The 25,542-nt window shown below is 41.9% G+C and overlaps 1 protein-coding gene across 4 annotated transcripts in view; it reads left to right on the top strand.

Moving 5' to 3' along the window:
- Positions 1-25,542, top strand: part of LOC115092720 (disintegrin and metalloproteinase domain-containing protein 9-like) — a 978,865-nt gene that overhangs the window by 310,057 nt on the left and 643,266 nt on the right. For 3 of the 4 annotated variants that reach the window (XM_029603962.1, XM_029603965.1, XM_029603964.1), the window contains exons 7-8: positions 19,809-19,874; positions 21,848-21,919. In XM_029603962.1, coding sequence (XP_029459822.1) covers positions 19,809-19,874; positions 21,848-21,919 — 138 coding nt within the window. The remainder of the gene's footprint in view (positions 1-19,808; positions 19,875-21,847; positions 21,920-25,542) is intronic. The other variant, XM_029603963.1, reaches the window with a different exon arrangement.

Here is a 25,542-nt window from a genome sequence, read left to right as displayed (position 1 = left end):
CGTTAAAAAATCGTAAATCGGGGGAAGGGGGAGGGCAGGAAAACCAGCACACTAAAACCCCCTAAAACCCCCCCCGACCCTTTAAATTAAATCCCCCCCCCCCCCGAACCCCCCCCCCCAATGCTTTAAATTACCTGGGGATCCGGCGGTGGTCCAGAACGGCGGCGGTCCGGAACGGCCCCCTCAATAGAATCGTGTTGTCTTCAGCCGGCGCCATTTTTCAAAATGGCTGCCGCAAAATGGCGGCGGCCCTAGACAAAAATGATTCGACGCAGGAGGTCATTCCGGACCCCCGCTGGACTTTTGGCAAGTCTTGTGGGGGTCAGGAGGCCCCCCCAAGCTGGCCAAAATTTTCCTGGGAGTCCAGCGGGGTTCCGGGAGCGATTTCTTGCCACGAATCGTTTTCGTACGGAAAATGGCGCCGGCAGGAGATCGACTGCAGGAGGTCATTCAGCGGCGGTCCGGAACCCCCGCTGAACGACCTCATGCAGTCGATCTCCTGCCGGCGCCATTTTCCGTACGAAAACGATTCGCGGCAAGAAATCGCTCCCGGAACCCCGCTGGACTCCCAGGAAAATTTTGGCCAGCTTGGGGGGGCCTCCTGACCCCCACAAGACTTGCCAAAAGTCCAGCGGGGGTCCGGAACGACCTCCTGCTTCGAATCGTTTTTGTCTATGGCTGCCGCCATTTTGCGGCGGCCATTTTGAAAAATGGCACCGGCTGAAGACAACACGATTCTATTGAGGGGGCCGTTCCGGACCGCCGCCGTTCTGGACCACCGCCGGATCCCCAGGTAATTTAAAGCATTGGGGGGGGGGGGGTTCGGGAGGGTGGGGGATTTAATTTAAAGGGTCGGGGTGGGTTTTAGGGGGGTTTAGTGTGCCGGCTTACGATTTTAACGATTTTTCACGATAGTTTACACACCCAAACGGCAACAATACGATTCCCTCCCCCTCCCAGCCGAAATCGATCGTTAAGACGATCGAGGACACGATTCACATCTCTACTAAACACACCATCTCCAGCTGGATAGCACAGTGCATCAAATTCTGTTACCATAAACAAAAACTACAACTACATTCAGAGCCGAAAGCTCACCAAGTCAGATCAGTAGCAGCTTCATTGGCACACCTAAAGAATGTGCAACCCATAGATATTTGCTAGGCAGCTACATGGTCATCGCTCCATACCTTCACATCTCACTACTGCCTTGATCAACAAGCAGCCACGGATGCGAAGATAGGGCAAGCAATCCTGCAATCTCTATCCTCCCGTCCAAGGTGACTGCCACACTGTCAAAGATGACATACAAACATCTATATCAAAACAACGTGATCGGGAGCTTGGGACTCCCATGACAGCATGGCTAATTCAGCCCTACTATTGACGGGGAAAAAGCAAGTTTGCTTACTGTAAACGGTGTTTCCGTAGATAGCAGGATGAATTAGCCATGTTGACCCACCTTCCTCCCTGGCAGTCACCAAGTCTTCGACTACACTACAGCTTAATCACAGACTGAGGAGATTCTGTTACTTTCCTGCGTGGGAACACATGTGCAGCCGCATAGAGCAAAGCTCTAATCTCTGCTTTGACAAGCTCCACCTCCCGGACCTGATTGACAGATCCCATGTCAGCATGGCTAATTCATCCTGCTATCTACGGAAACACCATTTACGGTAAGCAAACTTGCTTATATAGTAACACATTCGGTCCCCCTGAATGTGAGAGAAAAAAAAGTTTCTCACCAAAAATCCAAACTGTAATATTATAGTCTCTCTTTAATTAATATAAATCTCTCTCTCTCTCTCTGTCCACCTCCTGCCATCTTCCAAATAGTTCTGCATCCCCTAGATTTCTGCGACATGCAAAATACCTTCACTGAAGAAGGCAAGCAAAGTCCTTTATTAAAAGAAAAGTTACTATCTGCATTCAGATAGCAGATTTTGCTAACCATGAACACAGAGGGTAGCCACAATTCAGGACCAATAAAATTGCATTAATCCGGACTGTAGCATTAATGTGAGAATCAAAATAGTGGCATCTGCAAGTCAGTATTTAACTAAGTATCAGTGATAATGTTTCAAATTATAGAACAAAGGGAAACAATATCTAAGTAAGACCACCCCCCATGGAACATTTGAAGCACTTCAGTCCATGAAATGAAGGATTCAAGATGTCTTCTGTGGCAAAGAGTGGGATGATTTTAAGTTATGAGGTCAATGACAAACGATGTATACAAGTCTCGCAGCACAGCAATCTAGAAGCTGTCCTCGAAGTACAGCCTCTGCACTCATCTCTAATTCATATACCTGATATATGTTTCTTATGTTCTTATAAGATGTATAAAAATTGAAATTGAGTAAATAAAAAACTGTAGAATAAACTGCAGTAATTCCTTGTATGTAATAATCTCTGTAAACATTATGAATATGGATAACCATCAATGTTTTGTCATAGTTCAAAGAAGCAGCTGCATAATTTCAAATTCCTTCATTGTTTCACCACTTTTTCTATAAGATAACACACAATATTCAGACAAAAGCAACATGACATATAACATGTATTTCACTGAACTGATGGCACAAGTGCATTTATTGCACTATCCCAATGACACACAAAATGGGTACCTTAAAACACAAAACATTAAACAGCAAACATTTGAGCTAAAAAAGGTAGGCTTATAAAGTATAAAAAGTCAGAATTAAAACAGGTCTATTTAAAAACAAAAAGAAATCAAAATGAGAAAAATTACATCTTCAAGCATTGCATCCCACGTGGTAAACAAGGCTTTATCTTGTCAATCTAGAAAAATATAAAATCTGGCGACAACAAAAAATTAATGTAATGGTTAAAGTGAAATTAGTTTCATGTCTAAACTAAATGGAAACAGAATTACTTTTGCATCAGACATCCTTCCTATGGTAACAGGTAGAGGCAAATTCCACCTCCTCCCCTCTCCTTGGAACGCAGCATGCTTCATTGGCAGAGCATGTGAAAAATCCGGACTGGACCATGGCTTGGAAATACCAGCATCAATGAAGGATTAATAGTTTCAAGAATAAGTGTGCATGTCTGTGCTGCCAGCTAGTACATGAACCGCAGCGGTTAGTCTTTCATTTGTATATTCACCACTTCTATACTTTTGCAGTTGATAAGTAGGGTCCCACATTAGGGCTGAGCATCCTCTCCCTCTAGGAGGGGGATGGGGTCATCCAGCACATGAGCACCTCTACACTCTGCTGCATTCTCACACACTCAACACATTATTCCAGTTCTCCTATTTGGACTGGGATGATCCTCCCTGTACGGGGACCTGGATATCAAACACGTCCCTTCTCCTGTCTCTTTTATCCTGCCATTGCACTGCTGCTGCTTGCAGTACAGAATAAAGCAGCCTGCATTTCTTCCAATGCCCTGCGAAGAGCTCATCATAATAAAATCCAGTGATTCACTTTCAGAAGGTAGCAGGATCAGCATTGCAAAAGCCGTGTACAGAATGAGTGTAAACAAAGCAGAAGAAAAATATCATTCTTTAACACAGTGCCAAACTATATTCAGTTGCACAGCCTGGGGAACTGTGGAATGCCCAGGCAAAAGCTATAAATCACCATCTATCTAAATCCTATAAGGGATTCCAAGGAAAGCTGATTTAACCCCTCACAGGCATAGATAGAGAAACTCCACAGCACAGCATAAGAAAGGGAGCAGCAAAATTTAAAAAAAAAGAAAATACACTCCTAGTACCATGGGTAAGCATTTCAAGTTATTCAGATACTACACTGCTTCAGCAAATACTGGATTTGCAAATTAGAATATAGAAGAAATGGAGTCAACCAACTCCACTGTTTCTCCAGGAATAAACCCAACGGTCCCTGAGGATTGCCAGCTCATTATCTTTATCATGCAGCTGGTCAATTAAACGGAAAATCTCACACTGTAAATCCTCGTTCCTGGTAAGAAACTATTCATATAGGCCAAGAGGATCCAAGATGGCATACTAGCGTCGAGGCAGTGAGCATCTCTTACCTCAGTGTAGTGTTTTCCTCCTGGATGTCGCATTCTGCCCGAAAACGGAGGGTGAGAGAGTGAGTTAGCTCTGCTGCTCTCTCCTCAATCCCTTCGACTGGCCCGATTAGAGGAAGAAATCTTCAGTGTATTAACTTTCCGAAATTAGTGTGTGTTCTTCCTAAAGACATGTGGAAAAGGTATTTAATGAAGATACTTAAGGTCTCTGAACAGATCCTTCCCTTAATTTCAAGGGTATATTATATTCCACCTTTCAAGAAAAAATCTCTGGATAAGGATGAGATGCAACTTCTCTCTCCAATAGAAACTCCTAAATTGGACATTACAGCAATATTGGAAACATCTGAAGAAAACCTAGCTACACCAGCTACACTAATTGTTTCTTTCCTGCTTGAGTCGGACAGAGAATGGGTTTTAAAGAAATATTTTAAGCATCGCCTGGAGCCCTTTCAAAAAAATGGAGTTCAAATTTTTCACATGGAGCCCTTTCAAAAATACGGAGTTCAAATTGTTCCTGGTCAGGTTTATGTAGATGAGAAGGCGACAATTTCTTTTGATGAAACCTAGGGTCCTGGAATCGGGAGTCTTTTTCTTTCTTAAATTCCCCTGCAAATGTGTGATCAACATGTCAGGGGCTTCATATATTTTCTATAAACCCTCTCAATTGTCAATTTTCTATCTAATAAATTAGGAATGCAGCCTTGTTCCTCACCTGTTTCAATATGTTGAGCACATATATTAGCAACTAGTCCTCTAATAATTTATGAGCTACCCTATAAGCTAGTTTTTTCCTGCAAAGAATTGTATTAGTTATTCCACTGAGGAGTGTAATTGGATCCCTCTACTTGTGGACTTAAGAAGCATATACCACAATTATTCTGTGATTTAATTTTCTTTAGTTTTGTGATTTTCTTGGATATATGCATTGTTTTTTCAAGTTATTCTTGGAATAAATGTTGTGAAAACTTATAAATTAAAATTTTAAAAAAACTATTCATATAAATGGTTAAATATAGACTTTAGTCTCATTCTGGGAAATGAGCAAATTCATCTAGAATAATAGGTTTGAAGCCATCCATGACTTCAGGAGTGGATTCATTAATTACCTTGCTGATCTGGTAGGAACTGGACTCTACTTCTTTATAGGACGGGGGCTTTTCTTGTGACAGACTTATCTCCCTGCTCTGATGCCTGTCTGACTTTCTGCTGATGTTCTTGCCACAAGTCAAAATATTACAAATGCTTCAATAATGTAACTCCTCTCTTTGTATCCTCTAACAAGACCAGTAATTTTTTTAGCACCACTGAGTCTAAATTTCCCTCAGTCGGTCAATGAACAAAGGGATTTTTCTTAGCCAGTTGACATTTAGTACAATAAGCCCATGTTTCCTTTTCACTTACCGGATTTTCTTTGCACACAATGTCTAAGGGCATCCCCGTAGACATGTTTCACTTTCATATATTTCTAAACCTATTCTATAACACAATTCACTAATCTAATATTCTAAATAAGAGTATATACAAATACTTACAAATGACATCTTCAATCCATCTTGGGATTCTTCAGGTGTCATACCTCCACTAAATCCAAGTGGGTATCCCTCCAGACAGCAAAAAGAACTTTGTCTGGGCAAACCTCCACGGGTATCAGCAACATTTCATCCAGGCAAACCTAAAACTAAACCAAACTCCAGGCACTGTAAATTCCAGACACAGTGATCACGTCGTGGTCACCAATTGTTCAACTGACCTGCTGTATATCACAGAAGCTGCCTGTCTTTAGCTGAATCTTCAAGGTGCTTTGTCCCTTGACTAATCACCTTGGATAATCATAAGGAAGAGAAAAATACAAGATCCAAACTGTCTTAAAATTATTCTGTTATGTATTTTCTGCAGTAATGGAATCCAGTATGGAAAGCAATAACAGGCAATCAATTGATTAGCAATTCTCTTCCTGGGGAGACCTTTTCTGATAAGCTGCTCCATGTAGCCACACCAGAAAATTCTCCCACCAGAGTAAGCTTCTAGTCTCTGCCTTTATACATTTGTTGTTATACTGTGGTTATGTGCAAAGTGTTAATTTATACAGTTCTAATACTATATCATTGTTCTTTGTTCCCTCTATCTACTCTTTGGAATGTTCACTCTATCTCATCCATATCCCTGACGCATACAGTTACCATTGCTGTTGCTGGGCATTTCGCCAAGCAAGTTCATGTCAGTCCTCCAAATTCTACCAGTTTTCCCAAAAGCTGTGTGTGCCAGGTCAACTGTCAGCAGTTTTTCATTGGGGCCCAAGTTAAAGTAATAACAGTACTTTTTGTATGGGCCAGGCCCAAAAGCTGTTAGCCCATAAGAACATAAGAACATGCCATACTGGGTCAGACTAAGGGTCCATCAAGCCCAGCATACTATTTCCAACAGTGGCCAATGCAGGCCATTAGAACCTAGCAAGTACCCAAAAACTAAGTCTATTCCATGTTACCATTGATAGTAATAGCAGTGGTTATTATCTAAGTCAACTTAATTACTAGCAGGTAATGGACTTCTTCTCCAAGAACTTATCCAATCCTTTTTTAAACACAGCTATACTAACTGCACTAACCACATCTTCTGGCAACAAATTCCAGAGTGTAATTGTGCGTTGAGTGAAAAAGAAATTTCTCCGATTAGTTTTAAATGTGCCACATGCTAACTTCATGGAGTGCCCCCTAGTCTTTCTATTATCTGAAAGAGTAAATAACCGATTTACATCGGCCCGTTCTAGACCTCTCATGATTTTAAACACCTCTATCATATCCCCCCTCAGCCGTCTCTTCTCCAAGCTGAAAAGTCCTAACCTCTTTAGTCTTTCCTCATAGGGGAGCTGTTCCATTCCCCTTTTCATTTTGGTAGCCCTTCTCTGTACCTTCTCCATCGCAATTATATCTTTTTTTAGATTCGGCGACCAGAATTGTACACAGTATTCAAGGTGCGGTCTCACCATGAAGCGATACAGAGGCATTATAACATTTTCCATTTTATCCACCATTCCCTTTCTAATAATTCCCAACATTCTGTTTGCTTTTTTGACTGCCACAGCACACTGAACCGACGATTTCAATATGTTATCCACTATGACGCCTAGATCTGTTTCTTGGGTATTCAAGGTGCAGTCTCACCTAATATGGAACCTAACATTGTGTAATTATAGCATGGGTTATTTTTCCCTATAAACATCACCTTGCACTGGTCCACATTAAATTTCATCTGCCATTTTGATGCCCAATTTTCCAGCCTTACAAGGTCTTCCTGCAATTTATCACAATCTGCTTGTGATTTAACTACTCTGAACAATTTTGTATCATCTGCAAATTTGATTACCTCACTTGTCGTATTTCTTTCCAGATCATTTATAAATATATTGAAACGGATGGGTCCCAATACAGATCCCTAAGGCACTCCACTGCCCAGACCCTTCCACTGAGAAAATTGTCCATTTAATCCTATTCTCTGTTTCCTGTCTTTTAGCCAGTTTGTAATCCACAAAAGGACATCGCCACCTATCCCATGACTTTTTATTTTTTGTAGAAGCCTCTCATGAGGAACTTTGTCAAATGCCTTCTGAAAATCCAAGTACACTACATCTACAGGTTCAACTTTATCCGCATGTTTATTAACCCCTTCAAAAAAAGTGAAGCAGATTTGTGAGGCAAGACTTGCCTTGGGTAAAGCCATGCTGGCTTTGTTCCATTAAACCATGTCTTTCTATATGTTCTGTGATTTTGATGTTTAGAATACTTTCAACTATTTTTCCTGGCACTGAAGTCAAGCTAACCGGTCTGTAGTTTCCCGGATCGCCCCTGGAGCCCTTTTTAAATATGGGGGTTACATTAGCTATCCTCCAGTCTTCAGGTACATTGGATGATTTTAATGACAGGTTACAAATTTTTACTAATAGGTCTGAAATTTCATTTTTTTTAGTTCCTTCAGAACTCTGGGGTGTATGCCATCTGGTCCAGGTGATTAACTTCTCTTCAGTTTGTTAATTAGGCTTACCACATCTTCTAGGTTCACCATGATTTCGTTCAGTCCATCTGAATCATTACCCATGAAAATCGTCTCTGGTACGGGTATCTCCCCAACATCCTCTTCAGTAAACACCGAAGCAAAGAAATCATTTAATCTTTCCGCGATGGCCTTGTCTTCTCTAAGTACCCCTTTAACCCTTCGATCATCTAACAGTCCAACTGACTCCCTCACAGGCTTTTTGCTTCGGATATATTTTTAAAAGTTTTTACTGTGAGTTTTTGCCTCTACGGCCAACTTCTTTTCAATTTCTCTCTTAGCCTGTCTTATCAATGTCTTACATTTAACTTGCCAATGTTTATGCATTATCCTATTTTCTTCTGTTGGATCCTTCTTCCAATTTTTATGTTTGTCAAAATCCTTTTTTATTAGAGAGCAACACAGGTACAATCCAGAACCCAAACTTAAAAGAAGAGTGCACAATTGAAATCAAATATTATCAAGATGACACATTTCAAGAACAATTTCCAAGGATAGCGAGGTCAATTATAACAATACCCCGTGGACTCTCCTTTTGTGGTTCTCCGGACCAAGAGAAACAGATTAAACTCCAAGCATAACCCACCACCCAGTCACACCACAAAAGTCCACTAACATTCCACACACTACACATACCACCCCGCCCCCCCCCCCTTTTTGCCCTGAGAGATACCCCTCCCATAACTAGTACAGTCCAACATTGGTAAAAAGAAACGTTACATGCCCTTGCAGAGTTCAGTCATCCTTGTAATGTACAATGATCTCAAAGCAAGTCATTTCCAAGAGGGATGATAACCAGCGGCGGTTAAAGTAGATTGAAGATCTGACGGCAGTAGGCCATAACAAATTGACCAACAAGACTGGTATAGCATATCCCTCTCTCTCTCACTGTCCATGGCAACCAGTCGCTCCAATTGCATTGAAAAGGCCAGCCGCCCAAACCACACCCTCAGGTTGGGCATCTTATGTGGTGTTATCCAGTCAGCTAAGATCGTACGGCATGCCAGTAATATGGCTGTATGGCCAAATTTATCCAAAGATAATTTGTAAGAGGGAAGAGTTCTTCGTAAACCAGAGAGAAGTAACTTGCCCATCCAACCAATAGACGAGCCAGTGCATTGAGCTACTACTGCAAGGACCTTCGTCCAAAAAGGTCTCAAAACAGGGCATAGAAACAATCTATGTGCCATGGGTAGCCGTCCCATCCAGCAACAATGAACATCATCTCAAAAAATATGGTGCAAAATCTTAAATTGTAATTCCTGAAGAGAGAGATCTGGTAGGCTTTTGGGCATAAGCTTAAAACATGAAAGCAGATAAGAAGTAGATATATCCATGTTCCACGCCTCTGTCCAATAGCGCGCCAAAGAAGCCATAAGCATCGCAGAGCGATATGATTTACCAAACTCGCACCAACCTTTGATGGAGTTACGCTTTAATGCCCTATCAAAAAAACGCCGTGTAAAGGCTGACTCTCGACGATATGACTCCTCAGTCCAAGGAAAGGATTGGAGATAGTGACGGGTCTGTAAATATGCATAGAAATGTTTAGCTGGTAAGTCATATTCTCTGGCCAAAAATGCAAAATCATGTACCATTGGTGAGTCCGGAACATAGAAGCAAAAAATGAACGCTAAACCTTTCTGCAGCCATGTATCAAAAAGAAAGTAGTTGTCACGGCCTGGAAGAAAGTCCAATTTGCCCATTAATGGCATGAAAAGAGAAGAAAGACCCGACAGTCCTCCTCTGGACCGTATCCACCGCCAGGCCTGAAGACATGGTTGTACCAGAGTACGAGGGATATTTAATGTCCTATAAGCCCCAGGACTAGCCTGAATCAAGTACAAAGGGGACCAAGGTGCAACCATACTGATAACCAACCCATCCTCACAATATGCATATTCATCAAGGATCCATTCCCCCACAAATCGAAGTTGGCAGGCCGCATTGTATAACCGAACATCCGGCAGGCCAAGTCCACCCTCCCCTCTCTGAGACATCAACGCCTGATAGCGTAACCTCGCTTTTTTCCCTGCCCAAAGACATTTTTGAAAAGAAGACTGCAACCACTTTAAATCTCTGCTAGAAAGCCAGCAGGGCAACATATGCAATTTATAAAGGAGCTTAAGCATAAGGACCATCTTAATAAGAGCACCTCTACCAAAAAGAGAAAGGGGCAGAGAGCGTCAAGCCTTCAGTTGAGCATCCAAGTCTACCAGTGTGCTTTTTATATTCAAAGCATAAAGATCTAAAGGGTCTCGAGGAATCCATACCCCCAAATATTTCAGTTTATTCGGAGCCCACGTGAACGGGAACCCTCCCTGCCAATGTTGTTGTACCCCAGGGTCAAGAGCGAGCACTTCTGATTTAGAGAAATTAATAGTCAGGCCCGAAATGGAATGAAAAACATTAAAACATTGAATAATGGTGGGGATGCTAGTCCGAGGTTGCCCCACAAACAACAAAATTTCATCAGCGAACATTGCTAACTTCATTTGGTGACGGCCTATACGAATGCCTCGAAATCTATCCTCCAACCGCAACTTAATAGCCAGAGGTTCCAAGGCTAATACAAATAAAAGAGGGGACAAAGGGCACCCCTGGCGCACCCCACATAATATAGGGAAAGCTTCTGACAAAGTACCGTTGATAATTAACCTGGCACTCGGATTAGCATACAGGGCTTGCAACCAAGATAAAAAGGAGCCTGATATGCCATATGCTTGCAAAGCCCAAAATAAATAGTCCCATGAGAGGGAATCAAAAGCTTTTTCCGCATCCAAGCTCAGCACCAGGGCTTCGGTGTTAGAGTGAAAATTTAATAGGCCAATCAAGCGCCTCACATTTTTAACACCTTGACGCCCCTTAATAAAGCCGGTTTGGTCACCGTGTATTATGGTGGGCAAAAGGAAACTCAATCTGGCCGCCAGCACTGCTGCCAATAATTTAAAGTCCCCATTTATAAGAGAGATAAGCCTATACGAGCCCACTTCCTGTAAATCCTTCCCAGGTTTGGGGAGCAACACTATAGTGGATTGATTTTCTGCGAGGGTAACCGGATTCTCCTGTACTAAACTATTATAATATGATCGTAGCGCAGGTAAAATGGGGAATTTCAAAATTTTATAAAACTCCGGCCCCAGGCCATCTGGTCCAGCCGCCTTACCCAATTTGAGACCGTGTATAACGGCATGAATTTCAGAATCAGTTACAGGCATATTTAACAATAGAATCTGCACCTCAGTAAGGTGCGGCCAAGGAAGATCAGAAAAGAAAGACTCTCTTGATGGGATATGGTTATCCTTTTTCCCATAAAGCCCACTATGGTATTCCAGAAAGCGCTCCATAATTGCTGTTGAAGTGTTTTGACTGGACCCAAACCTATCCCTAATACCTGTTATGAGAGATTTGGGGCCACGCGCCCTAACCAAACTAGCCAGCAACTTACTGGGCCGATTACCATAGCGATACAATTGATATTTATAATATCTCATAGACTTGGATGCTCGCTGAAACAAGAGCGTTTGTAGAGTTTCCGTCAGCTCGTCTACTTCACGCTTGCTAGATTCTGACATGGCACTAATATGCTGGAGCTGTGCCTGTTTCCATTCGTCAGTTAGTTTAAGAATCGCAGCATTATGCTTCCTATTCTGGGTAGCAACATAGGCTATAATGTGTCCCCGCATTACTGCTTTACCTGCTTCCCATAGAACCCGTGGTGTGATATCAGAAGTATTATTTAGAAGCATATATTCTTCCCAATGAGTTACAAGGTAGCGAGAAAACTCCTTATCCAAGAACAGCCCGGGAGACATGCGCCAAGAAAAAGGGGGCTTAACAGTACGTCCCAATGTTACGGTAACAGAGATTGGCGCATGATCTGATAAGGCAAAGGTGCCTATGGTAGCAGTTGTCACCCTGGGGAACAGGAATTCCAAAATCAGAAAATAATCCAACAGTAATAGGACCCGTGTCGATGTAAAAAAAAAGTATAATCCTGCTCTCCAGGATGCAACGCCCTCCAAATGTCCCAACAGGCGCAATTCATGGCATATAAAATTAGGGCCTTTATGAATGTCATTAGGTTCTACAGATTTAGGAGGTTTGCAGTCTTCCAATTTGTTGGCTACCATATTGAAATCCCCTCCCACCAAAAGTGCACAATCAGAAAGTTCACCAAGGATCCCCACTAGACGAGTGAAAAACTCATGTTGATAGCCATTAGGCGCATATACATTACACAAAGCCACTCTTTGTTGATTACACAATCCCTGGATCTTTGTTGATTACACAATCCCTGGACTATGACATAGCGACCCTCGGGGTTGTGCCATACCCGTTCAGATTGAAAAGGCAGTTGTTTATGAATGAGTATAGCGACCCCTCTTTTTCTGGACGAGTACGAGGAGAAAAAACACTGCCCCACCCACTCTCTTTTTAATTTGACATGTTCACTCGCTGACAAATGAGTCTCTTGAAGGAATACAACCTGCGACCCCAGACATTTAAAAGCCATAAGGAGTTTTTTTTCGTTTGATAGGGGAGTGTATGCCATCTAAATTAAGGGATGTACATTTTACTGTAGCCATAGCCGAAAGTACTTAAAAAATAGTACCAATAGGATGTGACAGAGCCGCCATGGCAACAAAAAGAGACCCCGGGGCTCCCCAGCCTAATCCCCCAGGATCATGAGAAAATGACCTCCAAAAATATAGGTAAATGGCCACAAAAAACTGCCTTATCACCCAGATGAGAGGAATGTCTCCCAGGATTCCCACCCCTCCCCACCCCAGACCCAGCAGACTGAATTTCTCAACCCAAGCACACCATTCGCACCACACAAACCTCAGTCATACCAACTCACAGACACACATTACCCACAACACGAACACCTGCCCCAAGAGGCTCAGAGCCATTCCTCCCACTCCCATTCCTGGAAGCAGTAGTGAAAAGAAGGCCCCCCTCTAGGCCCCCTACCCTCCCCCCCCCCCCGAAACGACAACATAACTTGTACAAAGGATCAAGCAACATTAACAACATTTTAGAGGCATAATGAAGCCACGTGGCCCCCCATCAAGGGGACCTCGACTTGTCAGTTGCACTCCAGGGTCTCGGACACCATAGCATAGTCAGATGAGAACATGCTTCAGCTACAAAAACGTGTGACATGTCCCATCGATCACTAAGGTGAGAATAAGAGTTACGTAAAAAGAACCAGGATCCTCAGCTTTCCTCCCTCTATTCAGCTACAAAAAGGGCTTCCTTTCAACAATCCCCATTTATTCTTCCCCTGTTGCTGGCAAGGTAGCTATAAATCTGTCCGCAGCATCTCTGGAGGTGAAGAAAAGAACATTGTTATCATGGAAAACTCGCAGCTTAGCTGGATAAAGCAACCCAAATTTGATGCCTCGCTTATGCAACTCTGTACACGCCGGGGACATGTTTTTTCGTTGCGCCGCTGTCACCGCTGAGAAATCATTCAATAGAAGTATCTTATGGCCTTGAAAGTCCATGGACGCCTGCTTAGACGCTCGCATGATCTGCGTTTTATGTGCCCAGTTTAATATTTTCGCTAGCACCGGTCTGGGTCTGTTTGCTCCTTCCTGTAAGATTCCAATTCGGTAACTCGTTCGCAGACCATCGGCGTCACAGAAAACTCCAGACCCAGTTGTCTCGTCAACCAAGATTCCACAAATTCGGATAACTCACTGTCTTTGACTGACTCTGGAACCCCGATAATATGGATATTGTTCCTCCGACTTCTGTCTTCTAAATCTTCAATTTTGGCCAGCAAGTCTCGTTGGGTAGCTTGTAGCGCTTCCACACTGCGCTCCGACTCGCTCAGCCGGTCTCCATGGTCCAACAGAACATGTTCTGCTTCATCCAACCGTTTTGTCTGACCTTCCAACGCCGATTTGATATCATCCATAGATGCCTGTATTTTGGTGAGACGAAGGTCTAAGGCTGCTGTGACACTTTGAGAGATTTGAAGAAGTGCATCTGCAGACAGCGAATCAAGAACCTTTGCGCCTGCAGGGGCCTCTGCCATCTTGACAGCAGGGGCGTGAGACCGACAGACGACACTCTTCCGTGCGCTCCTCTGGCGCATCGTCCCTTCCTCCAAACGATAAGGGTGGACCCCTTGGGCAGCAGTACAACAGCAAAGCCTGATAGTGCAGGATGAGATATCTAGGAAGGAATGTTCCAATTAATCAGCAGGGTGCAACAGCGCAACCAGAGAGTACAGTATGAGACATCTGAGAAAAAAATGTCCATATATTCAGCGAATTGCAACAGCAAAGCTTGAGAGTACAATATGTGTTATCTGGGAAGTAATGTTCTAAATAATCATCAGAGTGCAACAGCGCAACCAGAGAGTACAGTATGAGACATCTGGGAAAGAAAGGTCCATATATTCAGCGGATTGCAACAGCAAAGCTCAAGATTGCAATATATGATATCTGGGAAGTAATATTCCAAGTAATCATCAGGGTGGAACAGTGCAACCAGAGGATACTGTATGAGACTTCTGATAAAAAAGGTCCATATATTCAGCGGATTGCAGCAGCAAAGCTTGAGATTGTAATATGTGATATCGGGGAAGTGATACTCCCAATAATCATCAAGGTGCAACAGTGCAACAGGACCTTTCTTACTCAGTTGTCACAGTTTGTGACAACTGAGTAAGAAAGGTCCATATAATCAACGGATTACAACAGCAAATCCTGAGATTGCAATATGTGAGTTCTGAGAAGCAATATTCCAAACAAGCATCATGGTGTAACAGCGCAACCAGAGAGTAAAGTACAGGACATCTTAAAATGAAAACTCCAAACAGGCAGCGGAGTGCAACAGCAAGTCCTGGGATTGCAAGATGAGATAACTGGGAAGAAATGATCCAAGTAGTCAGCAAATTGTTACAGTAAGACCGATCAGGACAGTCTGAGACATCGGTGAGTGAGAATTCCAAATAACCAACTGAGTACAACAGCAATGTCTGGGATTTCAAATAGCCACCACCCTTGGTGCAGGGGCCTGTCAAGGCCGAGCTTCAAACTTCCATAGAGCATTTAATCATTGCCAGCCAGCTGCGCTCCACACCATAGAATAGAGGCTGGGCCCAGAATATATTAAGATTCAAAATATTAAATACGGATGACAGTTCTAAGGCTCCAGCCCCCGCTCCCCAACGTGTGCACTCACTGTACCACTGAAGAATGGGCCCATCCCGGTCCGGCAGCTGCTCCTACAGATTGCGTTGTGGCACTTTCCCATCGGGCACATTATCGGATCCCCGGACCCCCCGGATTGTGGCCACATGTCTTCTGCCAAGAAACGCCGCTGTGCTGCATCTGTACCAATCTTAATCGCGCGGGCCGCTCCACATGGCAGCCGCCATCTTGGCCACGCCACTGCTGCTCCAATCCCACTACAATCTGCCCGCATCCGCCACCTAGGTAATTATAAACAGCGGCTTCGGGGGACCATCTGCCTGCAAAACCCCCCCGAAGCAAAAGCCACTATATATGCCGGCCGTTGTAGGGCAATCGGGGGGGGGGGGGGGGGACGACCCGCAGGGGACCACAGAGCTCAAGCTTCTCCCTCTGCTCCGGTTGACGTCATCACTGGAAGTCCCCCTTCTTCCAATTTTTGAATGAAGATCTTTTGGCTAAAATAGCTTCTTTCACCTCCCCTTTTAACCATGCCGGTAATCGTTTTGCCTTCTTTCCACCTTTCTTAATGTGTAGAATACATATGGATTGTGCTTCTAAGATGGTATTTTTTAACAATGACCACGCCTCTTGTACACTTTTTACTTTTGTAGCTTCTCCTTTCAGCTTTTTCTAACTATTTTTCTCATTTTATCAAAGTTTATAGCACTGTTCCATTGGTTGTCCTCCTTCCACCATGTCTCTGAGATGCCAATTAAGTCTATGTCATCATTCACTGCTATACATTCTAATTCTCCCATCTTACTTCTTAGACTTCTGGCATTAGCATACAAACATTTCAAAGTTTGTTTTTTGTTTGTATTTTCATTCTGCTTTTTAATTGATAGGGATAAGTTAGAATTTTTTTAGCTCAGGTGAGTTTTTAGTTACAGGCCCTTGTGCTGTTGTTAATTCGTATACTGCTGATTCTCTACACAAGACTGAACTTCTTATTTTAACCATGATATATAATCATCAAGAGATTCTCCGTTTTGATCTTATCAAAGTTCCACATTTTCTAATCATTCTACATCTTCCATGGCTGGAACCACTTGAACCACAGAGAAGGGCAACCAAAATGATAAAGGGGTGGAATGATTCCTCAGATAAAATGGTTGAGGATAGAGATCTGTAAAATAATAAGTGGAGTGGAATGGATTGTTAACTCTTTCAAAAACTACAAAGACTTGAATGCAATGAAGTTACTAGGTAATACATTTAAGACATAGAAGAAAACATTTTTTTTACTCAACACATAATTAAACTGGAATTTTGCCAGAGGATGTGATAAAAGCTGTTCATGTAGCTGAGTTTAAAAAAGGTGTGGACACGATCTTGGGAGAAAAGTCCATAAGCCATGCTGAATTTCAGTGTCTACTTATGGTATCTCATGGCTTAAAGACTCTGCTACATGTACAGATTATTTTTTTTGACTGTCATTTTGTTTTTTAGCTATTTTGAGCCTCTTTATCAACCGCTGAATTCATATTATTTTCCCCTGTATTCATGCATTTGAGCTGGTACTGTACTATTTATTATTATGCTGACAGCCAGTGTCAGCCTGTGGTATCTAGTGGCTTAGAACCTCCTGTTACATCTACAGATCACTTTTTTTGATCATTTTGTTTTTGAGCCACTTTATCAACCTCTGAATTCACATTTTTTGCCCATTTTCATGCATGTGATCAGTAAAGAAACCATTGTTGTCACAGACTGTACTGTCAAAACTTTGAAATAATTTGATGAAATGCTGAATTATTGTCTCTAGTATTTATAAAGCATCAATTTTCACACAAATATTTGTTATTCTTTCAGTTATAGAGCCTAAACAATAGGTGCATGAAAACGTGCACATGGTGGTTCCAGGGTGTTGCCATGTCCAGTATATTTTTAGATTTTACTGTACACATACAATCTTTTCAGTTCTTTTTTTAAGGATTTTGTTAGATTTTGCATCTAGTTTTATGTTCAATTTGTTTGTATTTACTATCAACTAGCCATAATACTACAAAGTGTTTTTATTGAAAATCGTATGATGCTAACAGTAAAGAAACCACTGTTGTCACAGACTGTACTATCAAAACTTAGAAATAATATGACAAAATGGTTAACTATTATTTTTTTTTAATTCTTTATTAATTAAATTTTTGGATTACAATATAACAGTATTTGCAGTATAAAAATTACAGATATATGTAATTAGATAAAAAAAGAAAAAACAGGAAATGATATAATAGAGCAATTAATTTTTCCATTACATATTCTGTATTTTTTTTCAAGAAAAATTAAGAGAAGCATATCTATCAAGAGCATTGATTATTAGGAAACAATAAAATATGAAACCTGTAAGCTAATTCCCCTATTTTCATTTATCTGCCATTCTTTCAACCCCCAGGAGTGCTCTAAGATGATCTGGGTCAGTATAATGGTAATTTTGCCCATTCAATTTAATTATATCGAAGTATATATTGTCCAACATTTTTCAATTAAATGATGTCTTAAAGTGAGGAATATTTTCCTCCTAAGCTGTGTGGTTTTTACAAGGTCTGGATAAATCCATATCTTGTAACCATAAAAGGATTTTGACCTGTTTCGAAAAAAACATTTCAAAATATTGTGCCGGAATTTAAAAGGGTTACGCGCATAAGGTACGCGCGTAACCCTTTAAAAAAAACCCTGCACACGTCGAGCCTATATTGCATAGGTTTCCGGCGCGTGAAAGCCCTGGGACGCACATAAGTCCCAGGGCTTTCTTGGGGTGGGTGTGAAGGGAGGCGTGATGCAGATGGTGCATCATCCGGGGGCGGTGCCGCAGGCGTGGTTTCGGCCCGGGGGCATTCCGGGGGCATGGCCGCGGCCTCCGGACCGGAACACGGCGCGCGGCAGCTGGCCCCGCGCGCGCAAAGTTGCACTTGCTTCGAGCAGGCATAACTTCTGCGACAGAGGTGGGGGGGAGTTTAGATAGGGCCGGGGGGTGGGTTAGGGAGGGGAAGCTGGGGGGGGGGGAGGCGGAAAGAAAGTTCCCTCCGAGGCCGCTCCGGTTTCAGAGCAGCCTCGGAGGAAACAGGCAGCGCGCATAGGGCTCGGCGCGCGCAAGTTGCACAAATGTGCACCCCCTTGCGCGTGCCGACCCCGGATTTTATAAGATACGTGCGGCTACTTGCGTATCTTATAAAATCCGGCGTACTTTCGTTCGTGCCTGGTGCGCAAACAAAAGTACGTGCACGCGGAGAATTATAAAATCTACCCCTTTATCTCTATCTGTTACAAATGCAAATGTTACCAACATATTTCCCCTTTTTTCAATAACCAACTCATCTTGTGATTTAGCAAGAAAATCTGACAAGTCTAGAGATGGCTCATCTATAAGTTTTTGAGTTTCCAATTCCTTATCAATATCCATGTCACTCCGTGCCTGTTTTTTCATCCTCATAGAAGTATTAATGTAAAAGGCTTTAACTATTGTAGGCATAAGCTGTTCTGGAATTTTAAAAATCTGAGTAACATAGGATCTGAATAATTCTACTGGATTCATCTTTCCTGTAATAGGAAAATTTATGATTCTTAGATTTAATAATCGTGAATAATTTTCTATATTCTCAATTTTCCTTTGAATTTCTCCCTCACTTTTTATTTGTTGTACTTGTATTTTCTCAACACAAATCAATCTCTGTTCTACATCATTAATTTGCTTCTGCTGAGCCACCAATACTTCAGAATTAACTATTGTGTTAGTTTCATTTTCGGCCTCTGTTATATTCTTAATAGAAGAGTCCAATTTTGTCAAGTAATTCCATACGTTTTCTAATGTTATAGTTACAGGTCTCACTATTATTTCCTGAGTGATCTTCTTAATTTTCTTTTGTTCCTTGATGAATATTTTGGTTAACTTTTGCTGTACTTATTATAGAGCATCAATTTTATAAGAATGCTATGCTCTTCTTTCCGTTATATAGCGCCCAAAACATTGGTGCATGAAAACATGCACGTGGTGGTTCTAGAGTGTTCCCGCACTCTGAACATTTTTAAATTTTACTGTACATGTACTCAATATTTTGAGTTCTGTTTTTAAGGATTTTGTTGGTTTTTGCATCTAGTTTTATATTCAATTTATGTTTATATTTACTATGAACAAGCCAAAATACTACAATGTGTTTTTATTATTGAAAATTGTATGATGCTAATGGTAAAGAAACAACTGTTGACACAGACTGTACCATCAAAACTTAGAAATAATTTGACAAAATGGTTAACTTTTGTCTGTACTTATTACAGAGCATCAATTTTTATATGAATATTATGTTTTTTCTTTCAATTATAGAGGCTAAAACATAGGTGCACAAAAACATGCATGCTGGTTATTCTAGGGGACAGACAATTTTGGTGGGTCTAGTGATAAGCCTACTAAGCTGAATGCATAAGAAAACCTTTTAATAATCCTGTACTAATATACTGTTCACATTTGTATAACTGAGCTGGCAGTAAACATTATTATATTTAGCATAGCATTTTTTGTTGTTCAAGCAGGAAATACATGTTTCATCTCAAATCCAATATGTGGAATCCTTTGTGGTTGTATCAAAAGGACAGGTATGTCTTTGCCCATCTTACATTTTCTTTCTAATTAACAGTGCATTAAATTACAACTGTTTTTGTTGACAGTGGATTCATTTTGAAACAAAATCATTGGGACCAGTTAAAAACATTTATTTTTTGGATTTAGCTCATATCTTTCATTAGTAGCTTAAGGCGAACTACATTCAATTACAGTAGGTATTTCCCTGTCTGCTTAAACTTGCTATCTAAAGATTCAGTTTATTAAGCAGCAATATCTTCCCCTATATTTGGGCATAAGTTGACAAATGACTGACAGAAAAGTATGACTAGAAGGGCCAGGGAGTAGTGGGCAAAGGATGGGGGCCATTTAAACAAAGGGGCAGTGTTGGAAAAGAAAGGGTAGGGAGGGTCCTGCATCACACAATTAAAACCTTTTATATTTTATTTTTCTGGCATTGTAACTACTTCTAGCGGTGGTGGAGTGGATGGGATAGGGGGTCTTTCAAGATCCCCAGGGTTTTTTGCATTTTGGAGAGGCTTCGCGCAACTTGGACCCTGCCCTGGGTGCATTAGGATGTGTGTTAGCATCCGATGCTCCTGGGGAAAAGTAGCTGCAATTTAGAGTTGTAGGTAACTTTCATGAAAATAGCACAGCTTGTCATTTTTCTGGCAAGCCATGTTATTTATTACCATGAAACGGCCTAGTAATGAGCTTATTTGCATGCATTTGCAAAACATTTGCATGCAATGCAGATCGTTAACATTTTGGCATTTTTGGGAATAAAATAATGTATGGGTTTTAAAATACTACATGATATGGTTACTGCAAGGTTCTCTAAGTTTGTACCTGAACCAATAGAGTGTCTTGGCCAAGGTCACAAGACATGGTAATGGGATTTGAACCCTGACTTTCCTGGTTTTAGCCAGCTACTATAACCATAAGGCTACTCCTCCAATCCTTACTTCTCAAGCAATGCAAAGAGAATTTTCATGAGGATAAAATTCCTAGCAGTAGGAACTTTTGGAATGGTTTGCGAAAAGCAGGAAGGAAAACGTTGTGAGGTCCATATTAAAAGGGCTTTGTTCAGCTAAGTATGGGACATAGGTGGACAAGCCCCATATTTTTTTTTTAATTTCCCACCATTCTCTCCGCCTTATCTGGGTATATTCAGCTAAGGACTAAGCCAGGTAAAACTTATTCAGATAATTCAGAGGCATTTCTCAGTGGAGTTAAGTTAGCCAGATAACTCAGATATTCAGAGTTATCTGGCTACATTTAGTTGTGTAGAAAGCAGTCCAAAAGTTAGCCAGAAAGCTTTTTCTGGCTAAGCAGGACTTTATCTGGATATATTCAACAGAGCTCTTAATCTGCAGCACTCTCCTGAATATCTAGGATAAGTAGGGACTTCATTTTCAGTTTTTATTTTATTCTTCCTGGGAATTACAATGTTTGAATAAAAAAAAAATCAATAGAAAAATGACACCCACTGATTTTTCTCCATGTTTTATATCAAAGTCAAGTTTCCATTAATTTGTTTGTTATTATATTGAATTTAATAGGAAAAAATAAAAGAAAAATGAAAATGAAGAGCCCTAAGGATACCTTAGCCCACTAACTTTAGCCAATAACTTGTCTGCTTGCTGGATTACTGAATATTGACTCCTCTGTGTATTAGTAATATTTTGGAAATTGCTGTGCACTGAAAAGTTTGGATACTGTGCCAGGTTAGGAATGCAAGACTTTCCTGAAGATTATGTAACTCAAATTCTGAACCATATAATGACCCAATGTTACCTATGCATCTTCAGCAGATGAACAAAAAACTACATAAACGTCTGCCAGAAATCCTTTCCTGGCTTGCACATCTTATCATTGCTATTTGTTTCCTTAGCCATACACAAGACTAGAATAGACAGAAATGCTTATTTTTAGTGCACCCTTGTCACTACTAACTTGCTAGTATATTTATCAGATTCTAATTTTTATTACTGTTTTCTTCGGATAGTTTGATTATCTGAAAAAAAATGAAACTGCAGTAATTGAAGACATCATCAATGTCATCAATCAAGCTGATGCTGTGAGTTGCTTATTTATTGGTTTAAACATAAGAGAAACATTACATTTTTTTTCAGCTCACCTACATTAGTGAAATTATTTTTTATGTTGTTAAGCAGGGCTGAATTAGCCATTACATGTGGGTGATATCTTACAGGGTCATTCATCAATCTGTGTTAGGGGCTCAACATGTAGTAAATGGGGTCTACGAGTGCTAGCTGCATGATGTTTATTCCTTTGCGCACTAGCAAATTAAGGAATCCTACCACATTTCATGGAAAAATAACTCACAATAACGTGGGATTTAATGTGGGAAATAACACCTTTTTTTTTTGCTGTAGAGGGGAAAAACTTTTTTCCCGTCGATAGCAGGGCTGAATTAGCCATGCTGTCATGGAATCTGTCAGTCAGGTCCGAGATGCGGAGCTTGTCAAAGCAGAGATCAGAGCTATGCTCTCTGCGGCTGCGCGTGTGTTCCTGCGCAGGAAATTAATGGAATCTCCTCAGTTTGTTCTTTCCGTGCGTGGGATCGCACGCGGAGCTGTTCTTCTCAGTGTTTTAAAAAAAAACCAGCATGTCAAAATCGGGGTTTAAACCCTGTAATTGCGGCAAGGTAATGTCGGTCACGGATGGCCACGACCGATGTTACCGATGCCTAGGACCAGACCACAATCGGGAAGATTGTGAATTTTGTTCGAGGATGTCACCCAGAGCACTGAAGCAACGGGCCTACAGACTTCAGGAACATTTTGCTTCACCGGAGCCATCTGAGGCTCATTCGTTACCTGGCCCTGCAATTTTACCGGCTCCCTCAAAAAAGAGGGCATCATCGTGGGATTCTCAATCCTCCAATTTTGGAGGTAAGGATATGGCAAGCTGGCAAAGGCCATTGGATTTTCAAAAATCCATAGAACCAGAATCACCAGCGCAGGACACACTGGCGCCAAAAATCTCGGCACCTAAAACTTCTGTGCCTAAGCTGCCTTCTGCACATAAAACAGTGTCGGCGCATAACACTTCTGTGCCTGAGTAAGTATCGGCGCACAACACTTCTGCGCGCATGGCGCCGAAGACACTTGTGCGCACGACGCCGAAGGACCCTGCGCGCACGGTCCAGAAGATTTCTGCGCGCAAGGCGCCGAAGAAGTCTGTGCACAAGGCGCCAAAGACATCTGTGTGCACGACCAAGGAAAACTCTGCGCGCACAGCGCCGTCCACATCTGTGCACACGGCACCGACATCACATGCGTGCATGGCGCAGATACTACCTCTGCGTCCAGAGCCAAACATATGTGCGAGCACGGTGCCGGAGACATTGGTGCCGATAACTCTTGCGCGCGCAGAAACAAAAAGATATGCGCGCAAGTCTAGATCCGTGCACAAGTCTAAATCGGCGCACAAGACGCATGAGCACCCATCTCATGTAGAGTACATCATGAGTTGAAACGATGATGTGGACCCTCACAAATGTCTTCTTCCTCCTCTCCATCAATAACTCCACCTCGTTCGGTTACTTCCCTTTCTTCGAGAGCTACTTCGACAGAGTTTACAATAAAACATAGAAAGCGATCACCGTCTTCACGTAGAAGTCCTACAGACTCGTCGTCACACTATTATCATAAGCACTCATGACATTCCCATCACAAAAAGTCGGCAAAGAGGAGTGCAACATGGAAAGTAAGCCCTTCGACTTCTAAATCATGTCATGTACTAACTTCAAATACCTTCTCCAACAGAGAGGTAATAAGTTGCTTCCTCTAAAGCTTCTATAGTTTCAGAGGATTCGATGGACATAATATTTAACAAAAACAGAGAGACCATAAAATATCCAGTAGAGATGTGAATCGGAACTGAAATCGGATCCGATTCTGGTTCCGATTCACATCTATAGAGATGTGAATTGGAACTGAAATCGGATCCGATTCTGGTTCCGATTCACATCTCTAATATCCAGTACTTCACCTCAGAACACTCCAAAGCAACCTAAAGCCATGTGAGTCACAAGAATTAGATGATCATACAATAATACCCCCTCGTACAAAAGAGGCATTTTATCAATTGTCTCAATCCTTAGCAGGATTTTATGAAACTCTTCAGACATCATTCAAAATGACTAATATTGCCTCTGTCAGTTCTCCCGAACATAAAACACAGACTAATAGAGAACCGTCGGTGGAACCTCAAACATCTCCCATAACAAACCGACCAACTTCACCAAATTATAAACAGGATACATCTTTTGATTCTCCTTCACTACCAACATCCCCATCATCATCTACGGGATTCCCATCGGATCCACAGGAACAACCTCAGGAGCCGTATTCTCCTCCAGAAGACCTTACATACCCAAAATTTCTAGAAAAATTGGGTACAATACTGCATCTAGAGGTCCAAAAAGAAACAGACCCTAGGTCAGAAACACTTGGTCTCCTAAAGATTTTCGATACTCTAGGAGAACCAACATCTCTTTCACCACAAGAACTCCTGCATTCAGTCTTACAGAAATCCTAGGAAACACCTTACGCAATCTCAGCGGTATCCAGGAAAACAGACATAAAATTCCGTATGAAGAAAACATCACCGTACTCTAAACCACAATTACCTCATGCTTCAATTGTAGTAGAGTCAGCGATGCAAAGATTTAAGAAAACGAAGTCGCATTCCTCATACCCACCAGGCAAAGACAACAAATATTTAGATGAGTTTGGCAGGAAAATATACCATAACTCAATGTTGAAAGCCCGAATTATGCACCATCAATTCTACATGGTACAATACCTATATGAGTGCATACAAGCTATAAAAGGTATGCTTGCCTCGACTACGGATCAAATACCTCCACCTCTTCATGACATGGAAGAGAGCTCTCGACACCTTTTGAGGTCAATCTATGAAGTATATGAAACATCTTCCAGGGCATCTGCATCAGCCATTGCTGCCCGCAGACTGGCATGGTTACACTCAAGTTCGATACGTGAAGATTTACACGAGAAACTAACAAAACTTCCATGTACAGGGGATAACCTGTTCGGAGAACGATTCCAGGACACAGTGGGCAAACTGAAGGAGGAGGTTCTAGCAGTACAATCATTAACATCACATCCTCACTATTCGACCGTTATAGTGGCTCCACTCGCCGGCAATCATATGCCAGGAGACCCTACAGATCTTACCAGTCCTTTCGTACACAGCCTTACTCTGCTTACCAACGTCCTCCTCCACAACAGAATACCTCAAACCAACGTAGAGGTAAACCACGTAACCAGAGACAGCAGGCACAGCAGCCGCTACTGCAGTGAAATCAACTCCATCTTTTTAGTTACCCAGCCACCATCACAACATCAAGCACTACCCGGCAGGATTCATTCTTGCCTGGCAGCCTGGGAGAGAATAACATCCGATCAATGGGTTTTCGAGATAGTACATCACAGTTACCAACTCCAATTTGTCACAAAACCCATATTACCTCATCTTTCCACTCTCAAGATTCAAAGCTTTAAACCACAACTGGGGGAGGAAATTGCATTGCTTCGCAAACAACAAGCAATACGACAAATATCCCCGGGGACCCAATCAGAAGGATTTTATTCCCCATACTTCCTCCTACCCAAGTAATCGGGTGGACTTCGTTCCATCCTAGACCTA

This window comes from Rhinatrema bivittatum, chromosome 5 (assembly GCF_901001135.1).
Source record: "Rhinatrema bivittatum chromosome 5, aRhiBiv1.1, whole genome shotgun sequence".
NCBI classification, from domain to species: domain Eukaryota; kingdom Metazoa; phylum Chordata; class Amphibia; order Gymnophiona; family Rhinatrematidae; genus Rhinatrema; species Rhinatrema bivittatum.
The sequence above is the reverse complement of the archived record's forward strand: the minus strand, read 5'-3'. Positions and strand labels throughout refer to the sequence as shown.